Source organism: Takifugu flavidus, chromosome 6 (genome assembly GCF_003711565.1).
Source record: "Takifugu flavidus isolate HTHZ2018 chromosome 6, ASM371156v2, whole genome shotgun sequence".
NCBI classification, from domain to species: Eukaryota; Metazoa; Chordata; class Actinopteri; order Tetraodontiformes; family Tetraodontidae; genus Takifugu; species Takifugu flavidus.
Genome location: NC_079525.1, coordinates 5,634,251 through 5,659,796, shown reverse-complemented (window position 1 = coordinate 5,659,796; position 25,546 = coordinate 5,634,251). Strand labels below are relative to the sequence as shown.

At 44.3% G+C, this 25,546-nt stretch overlaps 5 protein-coding genes and 1 long non-coding RNA gene across 7 annotated transcripts; 3 read left to right on the top strand and 3 right to left on the bottom strand.

Moving 5' to 3' along the window:
- Positions 1 to 1,102: 1,102 nt before the first annotated feature.
- On the bottom strand, positions 1,103 to 2,141 carry LOC130526924 (uncharacterized). The gene is made up of 3 exons (XR_008950889.1): positions 2,002 to 2,141; positions 1,809 to 1,860; positions 1,103 to 1,172 (listed from the first exon to the last, which is right to left on the bottom strand). It is a non-coding gene; the product is annotated as an uncharacterized LOC130526924 (long non-coding RNA).
- Positions 2,141 to 6,322, top strand: LOC130526853 (fascin-like). The gene is made up of 5 exons (XM_057034833.1): positions 2,141 to 3,124; positions 4,582 to 4,738; positions 4,832 to 4,953; positions 5,131 to 5,301; positions 5,440 to 6,322. Exons 1-5 carry the CDS (start codon positions 2,293 to 2,295, stop codon positions 5,643 to 5,645), a joined length of 1,488 nt encoding a protein of 495 aa, XP_056890813.1. The 5' UTR covers positions 2,141 to 2,292; the 3' UTR covers positions 5,646 to 6,322.
- A 50-nt stretch (positions 6,323 to 6,372) lies between these two features.
- rasd3 (RASD family member 3) lies at positions 6,373 to 9,323 on the top strand. The gene has a single exon (XM_057034907.1). It carries the CDS (start codon positions 8,367 to 8,369, stop codon positions 9,003 to 9,005), a length of 639 nt encoding a protein of 212 aa, XP_056890887.1. The 5' UTR covers positions 6,373 to 8,366; the 3' UTR covers positions 9,006 to 9,323.
- A 1,043-nt stretch (positions 9,324 to 10,366) lies between these two features.
- On the top strand, positions 10,367 to 13,583 carry plk1 (polo-like kinase 1 (Drosophila)). 2 transcript variants are annotated; one of them, XM_057034811.1, is made up of 11 exons: positions 10,367 to 11,066; positions 11,210 to 11,378; positions 11,507 to 11,651; positions 11,740 to 11,833; positions 11,927 to 12,152; positions 12,232 to 12,271; positions 12,373 to 12,470; positions 12,553 to 12,630; positions 12,704 to 12,858; positions 12,929 to 13,111; positions 13,192 to 13,583. In XM_057034811.1, exons 1-11 carry the CDS (start codon positions 10,704 to 10,706, stop codon positions 13,363 to 13,365), a joined length of 1,725 nt encoding a protein of 574 aa, XP_056890791.1. In that variant the 5' UTR covers positions 10,367 to 10,703; the 3' UTR covers positions 13,366 to 13,583. The 2 variants fall into 2 exon arrangements, with proteins under 2 accessions (XP_056890791.1, XP_056890790.1); XM_057034810.1 differs by having other exon boundaries at positions 10,368 to 11,066; positions 12,229 to 12,271.
- Positions 13,584 to 14,462: 879 nt separating this feature from the next.
- Positions 14,463 to 20,481, bottom strand: palb2 (partner and localizer of BRCA2). The gene is made up of 13 exons (XM_057034742.1): positions 20,386 to 20,481; positions 20,020 to 20,103; positions 19,879 to 19,938; positions 19,623 to 19,797; positions 17,899 to 19,302; positions 16,550 to 17,721; positions 16,310 to 16,462; positions 16,115 to 16,197; positions 15,886 to 16,035; positions 15,665 to 15,781; positions 15,490 to 15,577; positions 15,237 to 15,415; positions 14,463 to 15,060 (listed from the first exon to the last, which is right to left on the bottom strand). Exons 2-13 carry the CDS (start codon positions 20,095 to 20,097, stop codon positions 14,826 to 14,828), a joined length of 3,894 nt encoding a protein of 1,297 aa, XP_056890722.1. The 5' UTR covers positions 20,098 to 20,103; positions 20,386 to 20,481; the 3' UTR covers positions 14,463 to 14,825.
- Positions 20,482 to 20,677: 196 nt separating this feature from the next.
- Positions 20,678 to 23,725, bottom strand: LOC130526887 (retinol dehydrogenase 8-like). The gene is made up of 6 exons (XM_057034887.1): positions 23,587 to 23,725; positions 22,460 to 22,621; positions 22,201 to 22,380; positions 21,905 to 21,998; positions 21,540 to 21,723; positions 20,678 to 21,469 (listed from the first exon to the last, which is right to left on the bottom strand). Exons 1-6 carry the CDS (start codon positions 23,690 to 23,692, stop codon positions 21,242 to 21,244), a joined length of 954 nt encoding a protein of 317 aa, XP_056890867.1. The 5' UTR covers positions 23,693 to 23,725; the 3' UTR covers positions 20,678 to 21,241.
- Positions 23,726 to 25,546: the final 1,821 nt, after the last annotated feature.

Here is a 25,546-nt window from a genome sequence, read left to right as displayed (position 1 = left end):
TAAAGTCTAAAATTTCGGCAAATTATATTGGGGTTGAATTCCCCATGAGACACTTTCACAGAAAGTTAATATTTTCTTTCTCTTATGCAGTATGCAATTGCTGCATAGACACAGAACACAGTATGCAAAGAGATAAAATATTAATGATACAAGTACATTTCTTTCAGACCATTTTCTCTGCTTCTGTTTTCTTTGTTTCTTTCCATGTTCACTATTGCCTGAGAGTCTGTCGAGAAAACTGACCTGTTGGTACTGTATCATGTTCTCAATCCAAGTGTTTACACAGGTGGTGGAGACCCACACAGTCAGGCATCACAAGGATATTTTTGCATTGCTGGACAAACAAATCCCTTGAAAGCTCAAGAACAGTGACTTGGGCAATTTACTTGGAAGAGTGCTGTCAGTTCAATATATTTAAGAAATTATTCTAAAAAGTCATTTTTTTCCTTCTCTAACTTTAATAAAGCTCATCAATTTCAATACACCAACTGGTTTGATGTACTGGTTGATTCTGAAGGTGTTAAATGTACTAAAAAATTTTGAAGTAATGTGTCATGCACCTAAGTTCTGCCCATGTTATTTAGCTTATTTTGTGTGGGGGAAAAATGCTCGTTCACATGCAGCATCTCTCCCACCTAGTGGGCGTCATACTATACTGCACGTACATTGCTGTTTTTAAAAAAGTGTTAAGATAGATTGAAATGTGCATATATTAAACGTTATTAATAAATACAAAAAACTATGGCTCAGATTAATCAGAAAACTGTAAAAAATGTGTGCCTATTTAATCTGTATTGTAACAATGTTAGTTGTGACAGAAAATTTTGAATGACTGACTTCTGCTTGGATGGATGGATGGATTCAATTCAATTCAATCTTTATTTATATGGCACTTTTCATACACTGGGCAGCACAAAGTGCCTCACAAAGGATAAAAACAACAAAGAGAAACAAGAGAATCAAGAAAAAGAACACACACACAGATACACACACACATGCATTCTCAATGGTTCTCAGAAGGGGGCGCTCTTGTCTGCATCGGAGCAGGCGGAACTTTTCCAAATCCGCCACCCGTGGCGGGTGGCGGATTTGGCATGTGTGGCATGTGCCGTCCAACTCCAGATTTTCCAAATGGTATCCAGATTTTCCTTACTCCAACCCAGTTTTGATCCCTACACATGACAGTTAGACAAGCACCTATTTTAAGATGCGCTATTTGTTTTATCATGCAGCAGTTTTGTGAATTCCGCAACACAGAAACATGAACTGGTTTGCATAAATGTTAACACCTTCACGAAAGCTAAGACATGTATGCAAATGCCCTTCGAGCTCTAAACCTTTCACTATGACAGGAGTTCCTCAAATTGCAGGTCTGTCGAGGTCTGAACCTACTGGTCCAAGGTCTGATTGTATAGAGTCAAATACAGTTAACATTCACAGGATTGTGCTGGTGGTTTAGGTTTGCTGTTTAGCTGAAGATTAATGGCACCAACTTTGATTGTATTAAAGGAAAAGAGGAAGACACACCCACTCCCCCATGGGCCCAGAGAGGAAGCGTAAGTTTGTCCACACAGGTGAAACCACAAGATCAGGAAACAACTGACACTGACAAAGGAAACTGACACCATTTCCTTGTCTGATTCCAGAAATGCAGCTTTGTTCAATGCCGCAGCCCTGATGTTAACATTTCTGACACAAACGACTTTAGCCTTTCTCCCACCTCCCATTTAGTCACATTAGGTTGAGTTCTGTCCACTATTATAGTCAGATTATTCTTAAATGTCATGCGCATGAGAAAAGATGTTCACCTTTTAGCTCGTCACCAAACTTTACATCAGGGTCTTCAGCACGCAGAAGGGCCTGAAGACAAACAGTGTTCTGTCAGAGAATGAATGGGTCAATCCATGTGGAACTGATGGTGAGCAGACTTCAATTAGAGGCGGTGTGTGTGTGGGTGTGGGTGTGTGGGTGGATGGGTGGAAAAAACAATAGTTGTTGGACCTGGATTGGATTATTCTTGCATTTTTGTGTTTGTATTTATGGCAGCAGGCTGGTTTTAGTTGACGGATCCTTTTATTGGGTGCGGGAAAAGCCCCGGTTCTTCGCCCCCTGCAACTCCAGCGTGGTGGGCTGGATCTGCAGTCAGGGGACGCTCATCATCATCAGTCATCACAGAGCAGCTCTCCCTCTCTGCCTCCCTCTTCAGACACCTCCACACGCACTCCCTGTCTGTCCGCTCTCTCCAATCCTCCGCAGCCTCTCTTTTCTTTTCTGACACCTTCGACAGCCATCATGTCTGCAAACGGCGCCGACGGGGACCTGCTGCAGATCCCTCTGGGGCTCATCAACAGCGCGGGGAAGTATCTGACGGCGGAGACTTTCGGCTTTAAGATCAACGCCTCAGCCAGCAGCCTGAAAAAGAAACAGACCTGGACCCTGGAGCAGACCGCCGAGGACGGCAACGCCGTGTTCCTCCTCTCCCACCTGGGCCGCTACCTCGCCACGGACAAAGACGGCAACGTGACTGCGGACAGCGAGACGCGCGGCCGGGACTGCCGCTTCGTTATCACTGCGCACGAAGACGGGCGGTGGTCTCTGCAGTCGGAGCCCCATGGCCGGTACCTCGGTGGCAGCGAGGACCGGATTACCTGCTTCGCGCAGGCTGTCTCGCCTGCAGAGAAATGGAGCGTGCACCTGGCCGTGCACCCGCAGGTTAACCTTTACAGCTTTGCGCGCAAGCGTTTCGCCCACTTGAGCGCGCAAGGGGAGCGGCAGGAGGTGTCAGTAAACCGCGACATTCCCTGGGGGGTCGATTCTCTTATAACCCTGGTGTACCGTGATCAGCGTTACCACCTGGAAACCTCTGATAACCGCTTCCTGCGCAATGACGGGACCCTGGCCACCAAGACGGACAAGGACACCAGCTTCATGCTGGAGTTCCTCTCCGGAAAAGTGGCATTCCGCGACTGCAACGGCCGCTACTTGGCGCCTGTGGGACCAACCGGCACGCTGAAGTCTGGGAAAAGCAGTCGGGTGGGGAAGGATGAACTGTTTGGCCTGGAGCGCAGCCACGCACAGGTCGTGCTGACTGCAGGTAACGAGAGAAACGTCTCCACCAGACAAGGTGAGGCTCCCAGACACACGGGGACCGTTTCACTCTTCACATGAAGTCACCGCATAGCTGGGCATGTTTAACATGCAGCTGTTGCCTGATGTGCTTATGCGCTTTGCAGGCTGGACTTATAGTCTTTATTTTCCTCACCATGTGTTCTTCATTATCGTGCCCTCACTCCTCTCCCCTCCCTTTTTTTTGGCCAAGCTTAACATTTTTCTGCAGTAATTCTAGCCCCGCATTGGGGCTTCTGGTCCGGTCGAACCCTGCGCTTATGCATCTTTCTTTAACACAGAATGATGTGAAAATATAGACAGAAAATAGGCAGGGTGTTTTTGTGTGAACACAAAGGCAGAAAATGGAGGGGGACAGTGAGAGCGAGGAGGAATGACTCAGGCTGAATCTGAATTTTTTTTTTGGCCACATGAAACCTCTTTGTCTGGATGACCTCAGTGACTCTGTGCTGCCACCATGACCCATTATTGAGAGTATAGTTACCCCTGTAGTCAATACACAGCAAATGCATGCAGAAAAACAGAGAGAGGGAGAGTGTGCATGTGCGTGTGGGTGTGTGTGTGTGTGTGTGTGTGTGTGTGTGTGTGTGGGTGCATGTGTGGGGGGTCTGTGTCCGAGTGTACATTCCAGGAGAGATGGATTGTGGGAGAAGTAAGCTAATCTTTGTTTGAATTGGGCCTTTGTAGGTCAGTAACTTGGTGACTTGTGACAAGGTCTTTTATTTAAAATTCACCCTAATGTAACACACACACACACACATACTCGCACATGGCCAAAATAAATCAATAACGCACATCATTTTTGGAGGACAACCCACAGGCATTTTGTTCACCAGTATTAGAAGGGAAAACAGTTTATTGTGTCAGCCAGTGAAGAGCCGTCTCACCCTGATCCACACCAGTTTATCCAAGTCCAGTTTCAGGCCTTTATAAGGATCTAGTTCGTCAGAGCTCTATCAAACCTGCCCTATATAGAAGTCTGATGAGTCCATCTATCATAGCATGAACTGTGTCACTCAAAGTGAGGAAGTCAGAGAATTATTAGATAATTAAAGATTTCATTTTAGCCTGGAGGGTCTTACTTGGTGCGCTGTTTTCACTTATCCTGCACCAGTTTCAGCAAGATTATTTTGAAGAAATGCACAAATCATTATTATGGCATTGTGTGTCTGATTACATGACAGAGACCCACAAATGTACACATCTAATACAAACTAGCTGTCCCACTGTTATCACTGTCATACCAGTAAAGCAGAAACATTTGAGGATGCCTCTGTCCTGCTGCCTGGGGTCAAAGGTCTCAGGCTCTTTATCAGGATCCTTGAGAGATTTGTCTGGTGGAGGCCTGGTTCATCAGTGGGAGCAGCAATTCCCTGGAGAACATTGGTGACATCACTCCGTCAACAGCTGGACAAGCAGAGGTTCACGGTGCTCCGTCTCTCTAACCTTTTCCAGGTATTGACCTGTCAGCCAATCAGGATGAGGAAGGGGACCAAGAAGTCTTCCAGATGGAGATGAGCCGCGAGGACAGGAAGTGTGCCTTCAGAACTGCTGCTGGAAAATACTGGACTCTGACAGCCAGTGGAGGACTGCAGTGTACTGCCTCCACCAAGTAACCACACACATGCACACACTTGTAATCCTTGGACGCTGCCACATTGAAAACCGAAATGCTGATATCTTCAATGGGGGGTTTTCGTTGCAGGTCAAGCAATGGCTTATTTGAACTGGAATGGCGTGATGGTCAAGTGTGCGTGCGTGCAGCTAATGGGAAATACGTGGTGGCTAAGAAGAATGGTCAACTGGCTGCTACTGTTGATAATGCAGGTGAGATGATGCTCTCAGAGTGCCAGGAAATACTCACCCACCCTCAAAGAGAAGAGAGTAAACACAGAATTAGGAGCAGCACATCATTTTTGTCTCTTCGTGTTTGACGATCAAACATAACTCCTTCGGGAAACAAGGGGGGCATGTTTCATTATCCCATTCATCCCTTCTGCACAGCGGAGGCTGAGCAGTTCCTGATGAAACTCATCAACCGTCCAATCATCGTCCTCCGTGGAGAGCACGGATTCATCGGAGCTCGTAAGGCCGGAATGGCGAGTCTGGACTCCAACCGAGCATCGTATGACGTTTTCCAGCTGGAGTTCCACAATGGAGCTTATTCCCTTAAAGGTTCGCCATCTTGAGACACACAAAATCGAATACAAATCAATGGTGCCGATGGTCCCTGTTAAAATGTGTCAAGTGCGTTCTGTTCTTCCTGTTGGTGTGCTTGAGTGCTAAGCATCATATGATTGGTGCTTGTTGCAGACTCCCAGGGGAAGTACTGGTGTGTTGGAGACGACACAGCAGTGGTGTGCAGCAACTCCACTCCTGTCCAGTTCCTCTTCCAGTTCTGCGACCTCAACAAGGTGGCCATACGGGCACTGGGGGGAAAGTACCTCAAAGGAGACCATGCTGGAGGTCTTAAGGCCAGTGCTGACTCCCTGGAGAGCGCCACACTCTGGGAATATTAAGAAAGCACAGTTGGACTTTCCTGCTGTGTGAGGGATTGTGTGTGTGTTCGTGTGAGTGTGTGTGCTTGTGTGTTTAGTGTGAAATGAAGTAGGTAAACTGGACATCATGGCAGCAAAGCACCATGGGTGTTGTTGTTTTTATTTGTGGCACTACTGGTGTAGTAACTTACAGTACTCACAATATCTAAACCTGCTCCTATTGAACCCCGGCTGTGTTTAACTCCTCTCCTTCAAACTTTAAAGCACAACATACATTAGATAAAGGCTGTCCCTGCTCCACATTTCTGCTGTAAATAAAGCTTTCTTTGTCAGTACTCCAAAATTGTAGTCATGGGAACTTTAGTACGAATTTGTGTTAATGATTGCTGCAACTCTCCAGCTTTCCTCTCTTGATGGATTTGATTTACCTCTGTGTGTTCTCCCAACTTCCTGAAATTAGTGCATTTTTTCAGTTGTTTTATAAAGAATTTAAGCACATGTGTACGCATTCTAATGCAGAAAACATCTTTGTCCAACTTGGATTCTGTAAACTTGCACAAATCTGAAAGAACTCTGTTGCGATAAAATTTCCAACTGAGGACGAGTGGTCTTGCCTGTGCCTTCCATGTCAATTCTTTTTTGCGTGTTACCTTTTAAATTTTGAACTCCCAAATAAAGATTTTTTTCCATCTCATGGACCTTCTGATTGTTCTGGGTGCGTTGTTTAAACACTAATGAATGGTTTCTCTTTTGTACCTCCATTTTGCTGAGTCATGTTGTCTCAGAGTTAATTGCAGTCACTTATCAGATCCTCTGTTATGTCAATCAGCACCAGCCTTTCTTTCTCAAATGTTCAGCACCTGCACATTTACAACATCATCACCATCAATTCCCTTTGCAAGTGCATCAGCATGCTGGCATTACCTCAGATTCTGAAAGTCTGGATGTTTCCAATTAAGCACAAGACATTTGCAGACAAGCTGAAATGCTCAAAAATGCTGAGGATACTCCTTTCACATTGGCTTCACCTTGATGCCGCCCTTTGTTCTTTCATGGCCCCTTTATTTCCAACCTCAATCAAACATAATCTTAATTTAGAGTCAGGCTTTATTTAGAGTCTTAATTTAGAGTTCCGAATGAAAAAAATCATTGTCATGCTTTGTTAGGGACTATAGTGTGTAGGACACAGACTGAGAGGTCTGTATCATGTCTCCTGAGGCTTCCATGAGCCAAGAAAAGGAATTTGAAGCAGGGTAGAAGAGGAGGGAAGCAACCTACTCCACTTTCACTGTCCTCATGCAGAGATAGTTATTCATAATGTCATCGCTCAGATGTGTATTTTTATCAACACGCATCCTTTATCTCCGTTACCCGGTCTTGTTGTCATGGTAACAAAAATGGCAAGGATGGAGCTCGAAGAAGAGCAATGTTCTGAGATGTGACTGGCATTGATCAATAATCCTAAACCTCCAATACACTGATTAGCATAAAAAGGCAATATGAAATAATAATTCATCATACATACATGTTGACACCTAGTCTGTGTAAACAAACCATCAGTATCAATGAGAAAACTCACAGCAATCAGATTTCACCACTAGAAATTGCTAATATTGCACCGCAGCAGAGGAAAGGAGAAGTTGTCAAAAACAAAAAGACTTAAGAAAGAATTTATTCTGAGATCATGAAACCTCTGCATATACAGTACCAATTTAAAGGAATTTGAAACATGATCCTTGACAGTTTATCATCTTATATGAAATCCAAGCAGTCTACAACTTGATCTCTTAAACGTTATTGGCAAAATACGCTGGTTAAAGGTGGTTCCTGATCAATAATCTCATCCATTCCTGTTGTTTGCTGCCACCTATTGTTGATAATGTGAACTGAATTTCCCATTGACTTTTTAAAATGTTCATAATTACGTGTCAAAAAAGTTCAAATTGAAGGAAAAGAGACGCATGTGGATGGATAATTTTATGTCAAAATATTATTGATTGTTCTTTTAAATGTTGGCATTACTCATTCATAATATACAGAAATTATTAACCTTCAAGGAAAGTGATAAGTTATCAAACACACTAAACAGACACCTGAATGTAAACAATGACAAATCGTCAGTTTCTACTTATGTCCACGTGAAGAAACACGTGCAGGACATTGTTTTCTCTCCTTAATAGACAGTGAAATCTATAAAACACAGCAAAATATTTGTCCAACTTTTATACAACACATCCCGGTGCTCGGGTGCTGCGTGACTTGGTTTTGTGATTATAAAAGAGAAAACCTTCCATGATTCATACCTGTTGCACGTGGCTGCATGTTTATGTTTGACAACAGCAGCAGGTTTATGGCTGTGAGGCTTCTGGCTGTTATTTATTCCGACAGATACACTAACAAAGCAATATTAAAATCAACGAGTGGTTTCTACCCCGATTACTGGCACCGTGGACATGAGTTCCGTCTGCTGATTGATATCCGGCAATAAAATTGTTGCTCAAATTTACAGGTTGTTGTTTCATCGGAAGGTGTGAGTAGTAGTTGTTATATGTTTGCTTGGTTTTTGTTTTTATTAAATGAACTGCATCTTGTTAAGGGCATATTCATTTCAGCGTCACTTAGATAGGTGGGTGGTACCGGCCAGATGTGGCCAGCTGTGGCCAGCCTTTAAGGCCTGTTGCGTTTTCAAGGGGAACAACATCCAGCTGGAGAGAACAGCTGTTCACACCGGCTCACACCATCATGTCTCCACCTGCGCGCACGAACACGGTCCGGCTGGTGTTCCTCGGGGCGGCAGGGGTCGGAAAGTCTGCGCTCATCCACCGTTTCCTCCACGACAGCTTCGAGCGCAAATACACGCGCACCGTGGATGAGCTTCACGTGCTGGAGTATGCGGTGACGGGGTCCGGTGGTAAGGTGCGCCTGGAGATCCTGGACACGAGTGGCAGCTACTCGTTCCCGGCCATGCGGGAGCTGTGCATCCGGCACAGTGACGCGTTCGCCCTCGTGTACGCGGTGGATGACCCGGGCTCCCTGGCGGAGGTGCAACGGCTGCGCGACGAGATTCTGCAGCTGCGGGGCGGTAAAGGCGCGCCGATCGTCGTGGTGGGCAGCAAGGCGGACCTAAGCGAGCTCGAGGGTCGCGTGCTGCCGGCGGCCGACGTCATGGCCACCGTGGAGGATCAGTGGGACGCCGACTTCGTGGAGGCATCCGCGCGCACCGGTGGAAACGCGGTCGGTGTGTTCCGGGCGCTGCTGCAACGGGTGAAATCGACAGAGCGATTGAGCCCTGCTGTGTGGAGGCGCAGAGGAAGACAGTGCACGACATCTGTCACGAAAAGACCACCACTGAAGAAGAATAGCAGCTGTATCCTGTCATAAGAACACTGGACAGCTGGACTACGCGTAATGTGGTACATGCACCGCGCCCGCATGTAGTCTGTTTGTACTTTTAAAAGGACTTGGGACTCTTAAAGGTGTTGAGGCATCATAAACTAAGAGAGTAAATTTTGTTTCCAATAAATGCAGTCATGAAATTATAATAATGCCCCTAATGTATATTTTGATATTATTGGTTTGTGATGTACTGCACTTGTTCATTTTGTGTTTGGTCGCAGTAAAGCTACATTAATTGACAAAAGTAAATAGTGCTGACCTCAAATCCACTATTATCACAAGTCAATAAATGGGTGTGAGAGATCCAAAGTATGTTTGACCTTAACTGAGAACAGCAGGGAGTAAATTTATTGGTTCCTGGTCACTTAGAGCTATGTTTAAGAGCGCTTTTAGTAAAATAAATAATTATGTATTCATTGTAGTCCCAATGGAGCCAAACATTGTGCTTAAAATAGCAATATCCACACAAATTTGAAATTCTAATATTTGAATCATGAATAAATTGACAGAACATGAGCCTTTAATTTCCTTCCTCTTCAGTCCTATAATAGCAAACATCATCCATTGTTTACATGCAGGGGGAATATTTAGATCAGAAAATGGCCCTCCATTTGAATTAATCCAAATGGTTTCATTTGAGATGATACTGTACATACACATGCACATGCACAATCACACACACACACACACACACACACACACACACACACACACACACACACACACAGAAAGACACTAGATTCAAGCTACTGTTATATTCTGCTGTTGTTAGCTCTACAATGTAATTGAATACAGGTAGATAATGCATCTGTATTGCATGAAATCAACAAAAAGGAAGTGATGCATTTAAAAAAAACACCTGTTTTTATGCCTCAACTTTAAAGAGGAGAGATATATAGAAGTGAAAAATGGGATCATATTAATGCTGTTTCTGGAAGCCTCTTCTGTGTGCCCATTATGGTATGGTATGGTATGGTATGGTATGGTATGGTATGGTATGGTATGGTATGTATGGTATGGTATGGTATGATTCTTTCAGTATTGTTACTTTCAATCATTCGTAAAGTTCTGACACATTTACGTTTGTAAATTGTTTTAAAAATGTCTCCTCTACAAACTTAAAATTCCAAAATAACTCATAACATCGGGTTATGACAAACAGCGATTTAAATGTTTAAAATCCACTCTAACTACATTTCCCAAGCACAAAGAATTTGACGAATCAAACCATGGAATGTGCCCTTCTGGCTCAATGATTGGCTGATTCCATGACGAGTTTCCCACGATGCTTTGCCGCCTCTGAATTCAAATCAGACCAGCCAATCAGAGAGGACTCTAACGACCGTGGCAGCATTTTAAACTTCTTTCAGAAGCTGTTGACGCAGCCCACAACGCTACAACCACCGAGGGATAAGTCTGCGATTAGTTTCATGTCTTGTTTGTTTTTTTAAATCTGGAACTTGCACGTTCTATTTTTTAATCGTTTAGTCAAATTTTGAGTAACTTTGGTGTTTAATTTTAATATATGGGATCAAGCTAGCTTGCAGCTAAACTAACGTCAGCATCGAGGGAGTTAGCGGTAGTTTCAACCATTAAGATATATATATATATATATTTTTTAGAAAACACTGAGGATTTTTTTCCTGTCGTTTCTATTAGAGCCGAGTTGTGATTAAGTCTAAAATGAGTGCAGGCATTGCGAAGCCGACGAACCCGTCGGCACATGTCGACCCCAAATCGGCTCCTCTCAAAGAAATCCCAGATGTTCTGGTAGATCCACGCACCATGAGAAGATACGCAAGGGGACGGTTCCTGGGGAAAGGTGGTTTCGCCAAATGCTACGAAATCACCGACCTGGAGACGAAGCAGACGTTCGCCGGGAAGATTGTGCCAAAGTCCCTGATCCTGAAGCAACACCAGAGGGAGAAGATGACTTCCGAAATCGCCATTCACAAAAGTCTCGACCATGCCAACATCGTGGGGTTTCACGGCTTTTTCGAGGACGACGACTTCGTGTTTGTCGTCCTGGAGATCTGCAGGAGAAGGGTGAGCGAGCATTCATGTTATCTTTCCTTTCAAAGGGCCGTTGGCCCTGATGGTCCTCAAAGAAAATCAAATGACGTTTCCCCCCCAAATTTACTTAATAATTAAATGATCACTCCTTTAATTGAAATAATCATCTCTCCCAGTCCTTGTTGGAGCTGCACAAGCGTCGCAAAGCTGTGACGGAGCCTGAAGCCCGCTACTACATGACCCAGCTTCTGAAGGGAGTCCATTACCTGCACAACAACAGAGTCATTCACAGAGACCTGAAGCTGGGGAACATCTTCCTCAATGACGACATGGAGGTCAAGATCGGTAAGATCGAGAGTATTTGGACACACGTACACAAACAATATGGCGTCTGCAGTGGAAATAGTCTTTTGTTTTTTAAGGAATGTAGACAACCTGTTGTCCAGCTTTACTAATGTGTTTCTCTTGATTAGGGGATTTTGGTTTGGCCACCAGGATTGAGTTCGATGGTGAGAGGAAGAAGACTCTGTGTGGCACGCCCAACTACATTGCACCGGAGGTGCTCTGCAAGAAAGGCCACAGCTATGAAGTGGACATTTGGTCTCTTGGATGTATATTGTAAGTCACAATACGCAGTCAAAAACAAAGCAAACTCATGATTTTTCGACCAACCAGCTCAAAATGGTCACCGTCTTTACTCCACCAGGTATACATTGTTGGTGGGTAAGCCCCCCTTTGAGACTTCCTGTCTGAAGGAGACCTACAATCGCATAAAGAAGAACAGCTACACCATCCCCTGGGTGAGATGGCCTGCCTGTATTTCTGTGAATAGCATGCAAATCATATATTCTTTGCAGACTCCTCTTAACCTGGATTTACAACTATCTCTGCAGCACATCAACCCAGCGGCAACGTCCCTCATCAAGAGGATGTTGCATGCCGACCCGACTCAGAGGCCGACCATTTGTGACGTGCAGGCAGATGAGTTCTTTGCATCGGGCTACGTCCCCTCACGCCTGCCCACTACTTGCCTCACGGTGCCGCCTCGTTTTTCAATGGGGCCGTCCGCCGCGGCAGAGCTGAATCAGAGACGCCCTCTCGCCGCCATTAACAACAAGGGTAATGATCTCGAGACACTAAATGTATCCAGATATTCAGTATCCACAGGATTTGATGGTGAAGCTCTTCTTTCCAGCAGGCACAGAAAAGGTGGACGTGAAGGAGGAGCCCATGCAAAGGTAAGAGACGTCTTAAACTCTCTCCCGCTATTGACACCAGCGTCCATATTTGCTTCAGTTAATCAAGGATTCTTAAATGAGGGGTTGTCTTTTCTCTCCAGGGAGCCCGAGCCAGCAGAAAACCACCTGAAGGACATGTTGCAGCAGCTGAACGTTCTCATTGCAGCCAAACCCTCCGAGAAGGCCGTCGTCTGCCAAGGTGACGGACTCCCCTTGGCTCCTCTTTTTGGGCGATAGTCTTTGCATTTCAGTACTAATTGCATTTTTGTGTTTCTTTCCAGAAGAGGCAGAGGACCCCGCCTGTATTCCCATCTTCTGGATCAGCAAATGGGTCGACTACTCTGATAAATATGGTTTAGGTAAGCACTTCAGACTAAGTACATGAAGATCTCAAAGTTCCAAGGCTGTTATGGTAACGTGTCTGTATTTCAGGCTACCAGCTGTGTGACAACAGCGTAGGCGTCCTGTTTAACGACTACACGCGTCTCATCATGTACGCCGATGGAGACAGTCTGCAGTACATTGACAAGATGGCTGCTGAATCCTACCTCAACGTCCGCTCGTACCCTCCAACTCTCAACAAGAAGGTGGGAAATCTTGTTTTTAGCTTCATCACAGGAAATCATCCGGTGTACTCATTTCCTTTTTGGCCTGCAGATAACGCTGCTGAAATATTTCCGCAATTACATGAGCGAGCACCTGCTGAAGGCCGGCGCCAACATCGCACGGCGGGAAGGAGACGAGCTGGCGAGGCTGCCCTATCTGTCCCTCTGGTTCAGAACCAAGAGCGCCATTGTCCTGCACCTGAGCAACGGCACCGTCCAGATCAACTTCTTCCAGGTGAGTTATCTATTCAAACCCTTTGCTTGTCGAGGTTTTGGTTGAAAGAGAAAAAACGCTCTGGCTGTCCCACCCGTCAGGACCACACCAAGCTCATCCTGTGCCCCCTCATGGCTGCGGTGACCTACATTGACGAGAAACGAGACTTCCGCACCTACAAACTGTCTCTGCTGGAGGAGTTTGGCTGCAGTAAGGAGCTGGCCAGCCGCCTTCGCTACGCCAAGCTGATGGTGGAGAAGCTGCTGGACAGATAATCCTACCCGGCTGTGTTAGACCGACTCGTACCACTCGTTCACTCTGGTCTTTAATCACTGACTGCTTCTTCCTGTCTGCCTCCCAGAGTCCAGACCCTGTAAATGCTCTTTTACTTTAGGATTATTGTGGGATGATCTGCCAGTAGTTTTAATACTGTACAAAAGCATTTTAATGTTCTTGCTGGAATAAAATCAGACAACGTAGTAGAAATAGGAAACGCCTGGAATCATCTTGTCCTTCAAAATATGTTCATGGTTCTTTGTATTCTAAACTAAACACGACTGAGGTTTGCAACTTGGAGATTGTGTGGGTGAGAAATGATCTTTTTCTGCTGTTTTGTCTGTTTTTATGTGTTTGTCTTTGTGGAGAACCATGTAATGTCTTCATCATGTACATTGTTTCCAGTTTTACTTTACTCTTATATGTACAAGATGCCCAAATGTGTACATACCACTAAATATATGTACATGTTAAAGATTTTAATTCTTTAATTCCCAAGTTCAAATAAACTTTCTCAAAGGAGTTGCTTTTCCCTTTTTATTAAAAAGACCTAAAGATTTAAAATATATCTGCTTGTTTTAAATGGACATAGCATTGAACAGAAGTAACCTGTAAATGATTTAAACCAAGAAAATTGGAAATAAGAGTCCATGTTTCCTGATAACCCATTACAGTATAGTTAATATTTGGAATAACAAAGTTATTCATATACCCTGAAATATAGTCATTTATGTCACTGCTAATTGTTCCAAAGTGGAGATTAAAGTTAAATAAGACTGCTTTTTCCATTCAGATCCCCAAAACAGTAAAACCAGCCTGAGAAGAAAAGTCACTTTTCTTCCTTGAGGACACTTTAACAGACAGAAATATAATTGACTACAATCACAGTTGAAGTATTTTGGAGTTTTTAAAAGGGTTAATAATTTCAATACTGGTATGAAATTTCAGACACTAGAATTTTTAGCAATGCAATCATCAAGATGCAAATGTTTAGCCTTATCCATAAAATGCATTTCATAAATGTGCATCTCCTAAAATGGCCCGACAATATTTAAGAGAAAATTCGCTTAGGTAGCATGAAAAAGGTAAAAAAATACAGTGTATTTCACACATATTTAATGCAAACAATTAAAAGAAACTCTGTAAACCTTTTTTTTCTTTAAATATACAAACTCTATACTTAAGTAACAACGAAGCAGTGATAAAAGTTCATTTCAAACTATTTTAAAAGCCAAACATCTCGAAACACAGCAGGCCAGTGTGTTTTCATGCCGTTTCATGAAAGAGTAACGGAGGTTTAGTCTGGAGTAATGTCAGTATGAATCCAGAATTTGTCAGCTTAAAACCTCAAATCAGTTCAAGTGAAGGAAGAACGGCGGCTCACCTTAAAAAGCATCTCTAAATCAATTAAAATCGCCATTTGAACATTGTCACAGGGACAGAAAAACACTGGTTTTGATTAAAGTGTTTGTACTCCAATCAGATTCTTCCTGCAGCAGTGTAAAGTCACATCACCGTTGTGGTGTCCAGTTAACAGCGTCCCTCCTCCCCCCCAGCGAGCCAGCTGCCAGCCTTCACTCTCGGGAGCCCTCACCGTCCTTGGGACCCCTCTGCGCCCAAGCTCCCACACGCAGACACAGCCGTTCTGACTTAAACCCACCACGCTGCGGTCGTCGACATCCACATCAGACAGCCTGAAGAACACAAGGGAGTGTAGCGGTAACACAGCACACGCAGCAAAGTACATAAGTCTGACTGGCAAAGTGATTAAGACGTTTTGGATGAAGAGCTGGATGTCAACCGAGGAGTGACCTAACGCCATGAAGGCAACAACGCTGCAGGCATGAGCCTTCGATGGCCCTCAACTCACCGGCTGGACCAGGTGCTGGGTGGGTACAACCGAGTAGCCAGGACGGACTTCCCACTGAGAGGGTTGACGGCCACCAAGGAGAGCAGGCCCATATTCGTCCTTTTCTTCACTGGAACCTCTCCTCCTCCTTCCTGGTGGGAGCTGAGGAACTGATGCTGCAGCAGGACAAATAATACTCCCTGTGCAACACAGGCAAATAAAAATCCTCCAAACTGCCAGCAGATCATCTCATCAGCCCCTCACACACACTCACGCTGTACGAGTATCCTCTGAGACAGGCTACGTGGGAGAAACCATCTCCAAGGAGAACTTTCTGCAGCAGCTGCCCAGTATCTAAATTCCTGTGATTTCCAAATAGACATGTTTTTAAATACTCGTTCAACCCGATTCTACAATAACGAAAACCTGTCAGTTACGATCTTGCCTACCAGATGAAGAGTCGTTCGCTGTCATCTGTGCCAATCAGAGCATCTGGAAGCCCGTGGACCGGGGAGAGAGCACCAACACAAATGCCAGGAGACACAAGAGGCTGAGAGCTTGATGTGCTGATGGGTGGAGAGACACAGAGAGAGAGAGAGAGAGAGAGAGACGGCAGTGTGATGCAGCCACAGTGCAATACAAGAAACATCACCAACATTCTACGTGTTACCTGCCGCTTTCTGACAGCGTAAACACCCGCAATGCAGAGCCAGATGCTGAATGTGTTGAGGTCACGACTCTGGATTTGGACAGAGCCGCGACAGTTTGTACCAAACCGTCACAGAGCGACACTTGTGAGAGACTGGAGCACGACAGCACCCTGTTGACACGGACATGTATCTTTATTTCTGCGTTTTTCGGCTGGTAACGTTTTAGCTTAGCGTGTTGCATTCACTTACCTCACTTCTCTGATTTCTAACTGGCCCAGAGTCACACAAATCAGCCCAGCAGCATCAGCAACAGGAAAGATATTGATCACCATCTGCAGACAGAAAATAAGCATTAAAACTTGTCAGATACAGATTAAAAATCAGCAAAACCAGCACATATGACTCAAAAAACACACATCTGTGCAAACATGCCCACACACTCACCTCATTAAAGGACCAGGTGTGCACTAAGCTCCAATCAGAATCTGAAGTTTGGGTCCAGAGGCACACAGCCCACTTTCCAGCTGCTGCCACGTGCAAATGACCCAAAGATCCAGGAAGGCAGCATGCGTCGACCAGGCAGCCGCCCGATGGAGACTGTACGCAAACATGCACACAAAAATCACCATGTTGTTGTTTTATCTGCTTGAACTGCATTCTAACTACAACATATAAACCTGGTACCTTTAAAGTTTGCGTGCAGCTCTTGAAGTCTTCATCTTCTGCCTCTGTCTTAAAGCCTCGATTTCCCTCAGGACCCTCAGATTGGATGTTTGAGCCGTGCGTCTCGTTTGCAGGTTCAGCCAGGTGAACGGGCCGAGACGAGGCCTGGACCTGACTGGCTATGCATGTGGGAGGCTGGCTGGGGGGGATGTATGGGCGGGGTGACAGAGGCGGAGGGGGGAGGGCCTGAGTGGAGGGGCTATGAGGGGGAGGCGGGATGAGGTTTGGAGCAGAGGGCGACGATGCGAAAGGAAGGGCATCGGCCTCGGTCTGGGGGGTAACTCCTAGTGATGGTAGTGTGGGGCTGGAGGAGAGGATGGAGGAGTGAAGGTGCGCGGTTGTGGAGAGAGTTGATGCCAGAAGAGGACTCAGCAGTAGCTGTGACCGGAGGGAAGAGCTCTGATTCTTATTGTCCATGCAGGGACTCGTGTGTGGGTCACAGCATTTATTTGTCTCTTTGGTGTCAGGAGGTTCCTTGACAGTTCTCTCCGACTGGCAACTAAAAGAGGGGGTTTTGGGAAGAGCTCCGTCGTCTGTGAGGTTTGTAAAGCCCTGCGTCTCCTCGGGATGGAATTTCCCAGGACGATGTGTCAGTTCAGCATCTTGCTCCTGACACTGATCGACACGGTCAGCAGCGCGTCCTCCCATCGCTGACACAGATTCTGGCGAGGCAGCGAGACCCCAGCTCTCAGTCTGGGACCCTTCTGTCTTCTCTTGGTCAAATCCCTGTGTAGTATCAGGCGCCATCAGTGCGTTCTGGACTCCTACAGATGGAGTAGAGAAGGGGCTTGCTTTATTTGTATCGGGTGAAGATGGGAGAGTGGGCGTGGAGCCGCACGGGACCGGAAGTGGCGTGATTGCATCGCCGCCGCTGTGATTTAACACAAACTGCCGGACGCTCCTCCGTGTGCAATAAGATGGTGATGAAAAGTGTTCAACTCCTGTTTCCACGGCAACTTGATGGAGCTTGTGTAGCTTCAGGGAGGCAAACTGGTCATCAGGAAGATGGAAATCTTGCTGAACATCAAACTTAATCAGGTCTTTAAGCAATGAGCCTAGGGACAGAGAGGGCAGAGGAAGAGCTGTTGCAGCAGGCGGAGAGGGCATGGTGAAAGAATGACAGCTCTCTTGACCTGCAGGGCATAAAGTAAAACAAAATTAGTACCTTTATTTTTAAAAGTACCTTTACTTTTATAACAGGAACAACTGAGTATAGCTTCAAACAAGCTGGACCTATAATATTCACTGTAGCTCATGTAGAAGGAAATTGCGTTTAACTGAATAACAATCTGTATTAAAACAAGTCTTACTTCCACTCAGCTGGGAGGATCTGTTCCTCCTGTTCTGTCCAGATGCAGGGCTGTTTTTAGTTCCAGTCATACCAGCCACATGTTCAGAAGCAGAGCTGGGTGTGATCAAGTGTTGCTTATCGTCTGGTACTGGACCAGTTAAAAAAGACTTTGATTCATCAGCTGAACAGGGCAAAGGACAAGGCAAGACTGTGGTTCTGTAAGGTGAAGGAGAAAGTAAGACCGGGCTGTTTGTGAGTTGGGGATTATCTGAGGTATGTTCAAGTCCTTGTGGCCTGGTGACTGGGCTAAAAGAGCACCGAGGGGTGTGAGGCCGCCCCCTGCCTCTCCCTCTCCTCCTCTTCTGTCCTCTCGCCGGACGAGAAGTAGAATCTGCTGCAGAAAAACAAGCATCTGTTTTAATTTGGCCATCTGGGACTCGACCTGAATTCTCACTGGAGCTTTGACGGTTTGTCTCGTCAGACATGTCAGCCTCCTTGGATTTGCTACAAGGTCCGACTGAATCAGATGTTTGGCTATTTGACCCCCCGCTGTGTGCGAGTCTTCTTCCATTGCCCCGTCTTCTACGATGTCGTCCAATGTTCAGCTGAGAGAGTATGACGGCCTGCATGTCAGGCTGACTCTGTGAAGACGTCATGCGTCTCGTGGTACGCACGTAGTACTCTGCAGGAAAAAGTAGTCCCTCCACCAAAGTACACGACTCCAGAAGACCAACTCCCTTTGTAACAGAGTCTCCCTGATCTATGTTTATTTTATCTTCTTTAACACCTTTTTCACATTCTTTTCCATCTTCTACAACCATATCAACATTTCTGGCGCCTCTCTGCAGACATCCATCCCTCTGTCCATCCTCGCTTTGCTCTAATCCCACCTTCTTCCTTTCAGTTTGTTTTCCCTCTTGTTCACTTTCTTCCCTGCGTAATGCAGATTTACATGCTAACAGTAATGGCTGTGTTTCTTGTTGTGCTTCTATAGACAGCTTGATCTCTTTGTCCGTTTGCTCAGGTCCTACTTGTATGACTTTTCCCTCTACATCTCTCTCTTCATTTTGGCCAACAGCACTCGAGTGTGTATGGAGCAGGGAAGGAGACTCCTCACCAGAAAACAGCTCTTCACTTTCTTTAAAAACCTCTGTCGGCTTTGTTTTATCTCCTTTGGTCGTCTGTGTTGCAGCAGCCTCCATCCTTTCATTAGGCTCTTGCCCATTCTGACTGCCATCTGTGCTCACACCCACTAATGAACTCTGCCTTTCCCAACGCATTCGACTGCGTCGAGAGCGCAGGCGCAGGGAGGGACTAGGCCTTTCGTCGGTAGTGGATTCATGAATGGAAATTGGAGTTTGTGGACAAGCTGCATCCAGAGGAGGGAGAAATCCGACAACTCGGCTCCTGAGTTTCTCAAAATCTGTTGGATATCGTAAAATATTAAAACATGCAAAGTGTATTTATTAAGTAATGTAATCATTCATTTGCAAAGATCCCTATCTCACCCTTTCACATTGGTAAATAATAATAATTATGCTAACTGCTTTATTAGGTTTACAACACCACTTCTAAGAGAAAGCACAGCATTCACATTTAAGATTATACACATATACTGTTCACACTTACAACTTATATCATCTGGTAGCTAGTAACTCTGTTGCTTGAAAGGTAATTTCTATCTAATTGTCAGTTTGACCATGTACTGCAAGAGAAACCACCAGTGTAGTTAATTAAAATGACCTCCAGCGTGTCCATTCCATTGTGCATCTTGAGCAGGAGTGGTGGTTGAGATCAGCACAGAGGGGTCATCAGGAGGATTGTCTGTGGCCTCTCGTCCCTCCTGGTTCTTATGATTGCATTGCTGTGTAATCCTGCTCCTCACACACCTCTGCACGGCTTCTGAACGCTCAGCTCGCTGTCAGGAGAACCACATCAATAGAACGCAGAGAACTTTCTAACTGTAATGGTCGATGCAAGCTGAAAGAAAGTCTCTAACCTGTAGTCTCTGGGCGGTCCTGTGGTACTCTCTTTGTAAATATAACAATTTCCTGCGAAGCTGTAATGATAATATTCAGTCACAACACACAGGATTAAAGGCAGTCTGTACGGTTAAAGTGTGTAATTTGGTGGGCAGAACCTTGTCCTTGTCTTCGCAGTGAAGCGTAGTCCTCAGCTGCTCTTCACACTGGAGAATGTCGGTCACAGTGTCGTCCATCCTGCACTTTTGGACATGACACACGCACGGCAGAATGAATATGCATCTCAGACATAATAGTACTTTCACTTTGTTGTTTAGTGTAATGTTAATGGAGCTTTTCGGAAGGTTAGCTCAACATAGCAAGAAAGCTAACCTGTCCAGAAAGCATGTCTTGGCGAGCTCTTAAGGCAAAAAACACGAAACTACTATGGATTGTGAGTCGACAGTTACACTCTCTCACATAAATGTTTTGTATGATTAAATGTCAACCCTTGCTTAAATGTAAAACACAAGAACTGGACTTACAACGGCATCACGTTTGCTTTATTTTGATGGTCGATGATGCTGATGTCGATTTAGTTTTAATTTCCCGCGAGTCCCACAAACAGGCCTGAGCAGTAGAATACCGATAACTGGATCAGCTCGTTAAATCTAGTTAAAGAGTAAATAAAATAATCAAAACTAACGTCACATTTGAAAGAAAAAGAAATCGGTTTATTGAGCTATGATATTTTACATATTTACATTTGACAGTAAAATGTCCTACACTTTAATTACTATCTAAAATAGCTTTGACACCTTTTCAAGGAAACAATCATTTTTGGATATTATTTTTAATTTACATACTGTTCTAAATACAGCCTAGTACTTTCTTCTATTTACTTCCATTTATACAAGTAGACGCAACAAATGAATGATGTATGTAATGAACAACAGAGACAGCATCACTACACCATAAGAACATTGAATGAAAATGCATGTGGTTAAGATGCACAATACAGAACCTGTGATATGAAGGTGACCACAGTTTAGTGAAAAGCATAAATTATTCTGAGGTTTTGACAGATCTCATATAATCTGTACATCAATGTAATTACAATGACTTAAAAAGAACAATTTGCAGTACTATAATCCACTACTTTTTCCAAATAATGAAAGGAAACAGAAGCCTGACAGACATTATACACTTAAAACACCTATTTTTGGCACTCTGGACAGACTCCACAGAATTCCAGATAATGTATATTTGTTTTTTGTTTTTTAATTTTCAATAGACAGCTACACTTCTAGTAGAGGAGAAAATAGGATTTCATTACAGTATGAACCATACATTGGTCATTAACGGTGTTCTCAGGCATACAGAAAGTACTGTAGGCTGTTTCTAGTTTGGTGAAATTGTCCTGCTCCTCAGACATCCACAGGTGAGATACTTCATGACAGTCATGCTCACGTGCATGACGGAGCCCATATTAAATAGCATATGGTAGAAGGCACGAACAGACAGGTTCCCAGTGTCATCGGCGTATTTCAGGGCAACGATGGGACTGTACAAGGGGTTGGTCAGGTTGCGGAATCGCGGTCTGCTCGACTCAACAACCTTTACGGTGCACTGCAAAGAGCCAGAGGTGGGATGGAATAAGACATGAAGCTTTCAGTCAGGAAGAATGAGACGGACTTACTCTGGCAATGTCGTCGGGAGTTTGTCCAAACATCTCAAAGATGTCGATTGCAGAAGGAAGATACACATTCTTGAAGTAATGCATCGTTTCAGGGTCAGTCCCGGGAAAATCCTTTTGTCTGACATCCTGCATCATCTTCGCCTCAAACTCTGTGTGGACCGGACCCGGCTCTATCAGGGACAAGCTGTGGAGCGACAAACCACCAGTTTGAGAGGATAAAAGGCAGCTACAGAGCGTGATTGATGTACTATTTAAGCAAGATTTCACCGAACAAACAACATCCTGTCGTGTTTTCTCCAATGGTGCTGGAATAATATGGATTTTGACCCTATTTAGCGGAATGCTTCAGTGGATTTGGCACTCACTTGACATTAAACTTAAAGAGCTGCACAGCCAAACTCTCACAGAAACCCTCCATGGCAAACTTGGAGGCCGCGTAGACGTCGTTGAACACCACACCTGCAAAAAAGTGCACGCGTTATCAGTTTTGGATGGCCCACGTCAAACCCTGTCCTCCAGCCATTCACACCTTTGTTCATCCTTCCATCCACACCTGTCGCATCCATCAGGCCTAAGCTGGTGTGTCTGTCATTTATCTCTTAACACCCACTCCACCACACCTCCATCACTCCTCTAAAATGTCTCTGTACAGTTTGCTAACCTTGTAGGCCCATCACACTGCTGACCACGATGATGTGGCCTCCTCTACGTTTCTTCATGTCAGGCATCACCTCCTTGATCATGCGGATCACCCCGAAGAAGTTGGTCTCAAACACTTTCTTCATTTCCTCGATGGAGATGCTCTCCACTGGGCCCACAAGGCCGATACCTGCGTTGTTGACTGGGCAGGAGAAGGAAGCAACGGTGAGTTTGAGCTGAAAGCTTTGTGGAGCAGCGTGACGAAGAGGTGATTTACTCACTGAGGACGTCCACGTGGCGATCTTTGATGCCGTTGATGCACTGCTTCACCGACTCGTCGCTGCAGACGTCCAGAACAGCCAAAGAAAGGGTTTTCTCGTATGTGTCCCCTGCAGCTTCCAGCAGCTTGTCCTTCCGTTTCAGATCACGCATCGTTGCGATGACTGAGAAGCAGGGGTTCATCGAGTAAAAGGAATGAAGCTTTTTCAATACCAATAATAGTAAAAGTCAAATCAATGCACTTAGTATTAGTCCCTCTAGAAGAGGTCTTGGGATGCTTGTTGAATGGTGGTAAGACCTCTGAAGAGCTCTAGTAAATTATAATGCCGATAGCATTAATTTAGTAAAGACGTCTTTGCAAACAAGTATTAGTGGTCCTGTTATAGTGGCTGCCACCTGCCCTTTCCAGAAATAGGCATTCCAAATGCTCTGTGAGCCAGGCGATAATCAGTCTGATGCTGCGGCGTTCTTTAGTTATTGTCTGTGTTTATTTTAAAAGCTATGAAAGATTGATTTTGGGTCAGAGGCCAAACTGTGTGACTTTCACCCAGTTAAACAGTGAGAATATCTGTGCTTATTGCGCCTGTTAGCGTGATTTTAACTCTTCATTCTGCTGCAAATTTTTAGTCTGGATCAAATCCGATCAAATGCTTCTTTGACATTATTTTGGTCAGTGGGAAAAAGAGCAACATTTGGTTGTTTAAGAGTTTACCCGTTCAGTTTGGATCTGAGCTGATTCATTTAGGCCAGTAAATGCAGTTCATTAAAGAATTTAAGGAGAAATTCATAAAATATTAGGTTCAGTATTTGTTGTTACATTGCTACAGTAATTGTTGTAACACGCTAAATTTATGTCTTATTTTCTGCTGTTTTAGGCTGTTCATAAGCACAGAAATATCTGTGGCTTTAGGGACATAATACCACTTTTACAAATACTTATGATTTAAGCATCTTATGTTCAAAGCCAACTAGAGCCTTGCTGGTGTAAGAGTTTAACATAATGTCAGCAGGTAAAAAAAACATTTTAAAAATTTTTTTAGTCATTTTTGTTGCAGTTGTATAGTTGCAAAGAGTCCAGGGAGACGAACCCACAACATTTTTCCGTGCAGTCTGTTTTCGAAGCACCCACCGTGAAAGCGCTTCTGCGGATCCTTGGCCAGCATCACGGCCATCCTCAGGCCGATCCCGGAGGAACAGCCTGTGATCAGCACCACTTTCTGCCCTGGACTCGCCATAACAACGTTGCTCGGCTTGCAGAGTGGTTGTTACCTCACGGCTAAACTGAGAGACAATAAGAGGATAAGGGAGAAAGACAGGGTCACAAGGGTCACATGGACTACCAGATTACAGAACAGCCTGGTCCTCTCTGTGCTCTCATTCATTTATTCATTTATTTCCTCCTGGGACAAAATTGTTTGTCTTAAGCCACCTACTAAATATTATTTGTTTTCTGACAACCGGTTTTCTAACCGGTTGTGTCTGTCTATTCGGTGCAGCTTTAGCGCCACCAAGTGGTCACTAGTATAATGCAGACAATTTTCATGTATAGCATATGTTCATTAATCGGAACTTCAAAAATAGAAAATTAATATGAACATGGATAAAACAATAAAAAACATACAAAGCAATACTAAAGGTGCAATTAGTATAAAAAATTTGAATGGATTTTCATAGAGGAATTTTCTTCAAAGCAAAAAAGAAAAAGCCTGGGGATGTTTTACGACTTGATCTTGTGAAAGTATTTTTTTCTTTATGTCAGTTTTCAGACTCATGTAAAAAAAAGTAATAAAACATGCAACTGTAAACAATGAACACAAGATAATGCACACATTAAACCAAACCAAATGCTTTAAGGTTGTAAATTAGATTAAATAAAATGACATAATTCTTTATTGAAGCACAGAACCTAAACCAAATTTGACAGATACACAAATATTTCCATATTCTTTGTTGTTTTTGTTTTCTGCAGTGGAACATATTTTACACAAAAATACACACACACGTACAAATCTTGGTCACACACATGCTTGAACAAAAGGGAAGGGCATTTAAAAACATGCCTGGAATCTTTTTTCCCCCTTAAAAAGGCACCATGGATGTTCACCTGACTACAGATTTCTTCTGTTACTAAAACAAACCTGTCAAACACGATCATCCATCAAAGGAGATTAAATCTTAATCCATTACATTCTTCTGGATGAAGACAAAATAATATTTACATGCTTCGTTGACAGCGGCCATAATACACAATCAAATGTCACAGAAACAAACTAAACCAATTTAAATGTAGAATACTTCACAACGTGGATATTATTATTTATGGTCATTGTTTTCTCCTAAAATATCCAATATCTTCTCCCAGACAGTCTGGGACAGCAGCAGGTGAGTCTTGAGCTTCCTATAGGCATTCATGCATGTGTGTGCAAGTAAGCACTAAACTCCAACACCAGCAACCTATTTGCCCCATAAAGTTTTTTGTAGAAAAAACTAGTTCATGAAACATGCGTCTACATTGCTGATTATCCATAGTTAGTCTTTCTTTCTATACATTACAGCTAAAACAGGACATATACCCCTGAAGGGAAGAAAGGCGTTGGCTACTTGTGTCTATAAGCCGAACATGGGGCATTTATGTTTTAAGTGTGTGTGGTGGGCAAAGACAGACAGGCAGTGGAATTTGGAATCTGTAGCAGCATATTTTTATTAGTTGGGCAGCAATGTTGTCCTGTTCTAGCATGCCGTGTGTGTGTGTGTGTGTGTGTGTGTGTGTGTGTGTGTGTCTGTGTGTGTGTGTGTGTGTGTGTGTGTGTGTGTGTGTGTGTGTGTGTGTGTGTGTGTGTGTGTGTGTGTGTGGAGAGAGAGAGAAGGAAGAGAGAGAGAGCAAGGGAAAACAATGGGAATAACTTTTCACTGTATATGTTGGGCTGGTTTACATTTGGATCTGATACTTTTGACAAAAAACCCTTCCTTAATGTGGAAGCATTAACTGGCTGCACATGTTCATTGTTACCGTGCGTGCGTTTGTGCCAATGTTACAGCGATCTTTGTAAAAATGTGCACATACTTATGTACATACAGCACTACATACA

Coding starts and splice junctions, on each gene's coding strand:
- LOC130526853 (XM_057034833.1), top strand. CDS start 2,293: ATGTCTGCAAACGGCGCCGACGGGGACCTGCTGCAGATCCCTCTGGGG. Junction 3,125..4,581: donor AAACGTCTCCACCAGACAAG/GTGAGGCTCCCA, acceptor AACCTTTTCCAG/GTATTGACCTGTCAGCCAAT. Junction 5,302..5,439: donor TGGAGCTTATTCCCTTAAAG/GTTCGCCATCTT, acceptor TGCTTGTTGCAG/ACTCCCAGGGGAAGTACTGG.
- rasd3 (XM_057034907.1), top strand. CDS start 8,367: ATGTCTCCACCTGCGCGCACGAACACGGTCCGGCTGGTGTTCCTCGGG.
- plk1 (XM_057034810.1), top strand. CDS start 10,704: ATGAGTGCAGGCATTGCGAAGCCGACGAACCCGTCGGCACATGTCGAC. Junction 11,067..11,209: donor TGGAGATCTGCAGGAGAAGG/GTGAGCGAGCAT, acceptor CATCTCTCCCAG/TCCTTGTTGGAGCTGCACAA. Junction 12,272..12,372: donor AAGGAGGAGCCCATGCAAAG/GTAAGAGACGTC, acceptor TTTTCTCTCCAG/GGAGCCCGAGCCAGCAGAAA.
- palb2 (XM_057034742.1), bottom strand. CDS start 20,097: ATGGACGACACTGTGACCGACATTCTCCAGTGTGAAGAGCAGCTGAGG. Junction 19,303..19,622: donor ATGGAATGGACACGCTGGAG/GTCATTTTAATT, acceptor GATATCCAACAG/ATTTTGAGAAACTCAGGAGC. Junction 15,416..15,489: donor TCAGAGGATACTCGTACAGC/GTGAGTGTGTGT, acceptor TGTGTTGCACAG/GGAGTATTATTTGTCCTGCT.
- LOC130526887 (XM_057034887.1), bottom strand. CDS start 23,692: ATGGCGAGTCCAGGGCAGAAAGTGGTGCTGATCACAGGCTGTTCCTCC. Junction 21,724..21,904: donor CTCTTTAAGTTTAATGTCAA/GTGAGTGCCAAA, acceptor GTCGCTCCACAG/CTTGTCCCTGATAGAGCCGG. Junction 21,470..21,539: donor CTCCCGACGACATTGCCAGA/GTAAGTCCGTCT, acceptor GGCTCTTTGCAG/TGCACCGTAAAGGTTGTTGA.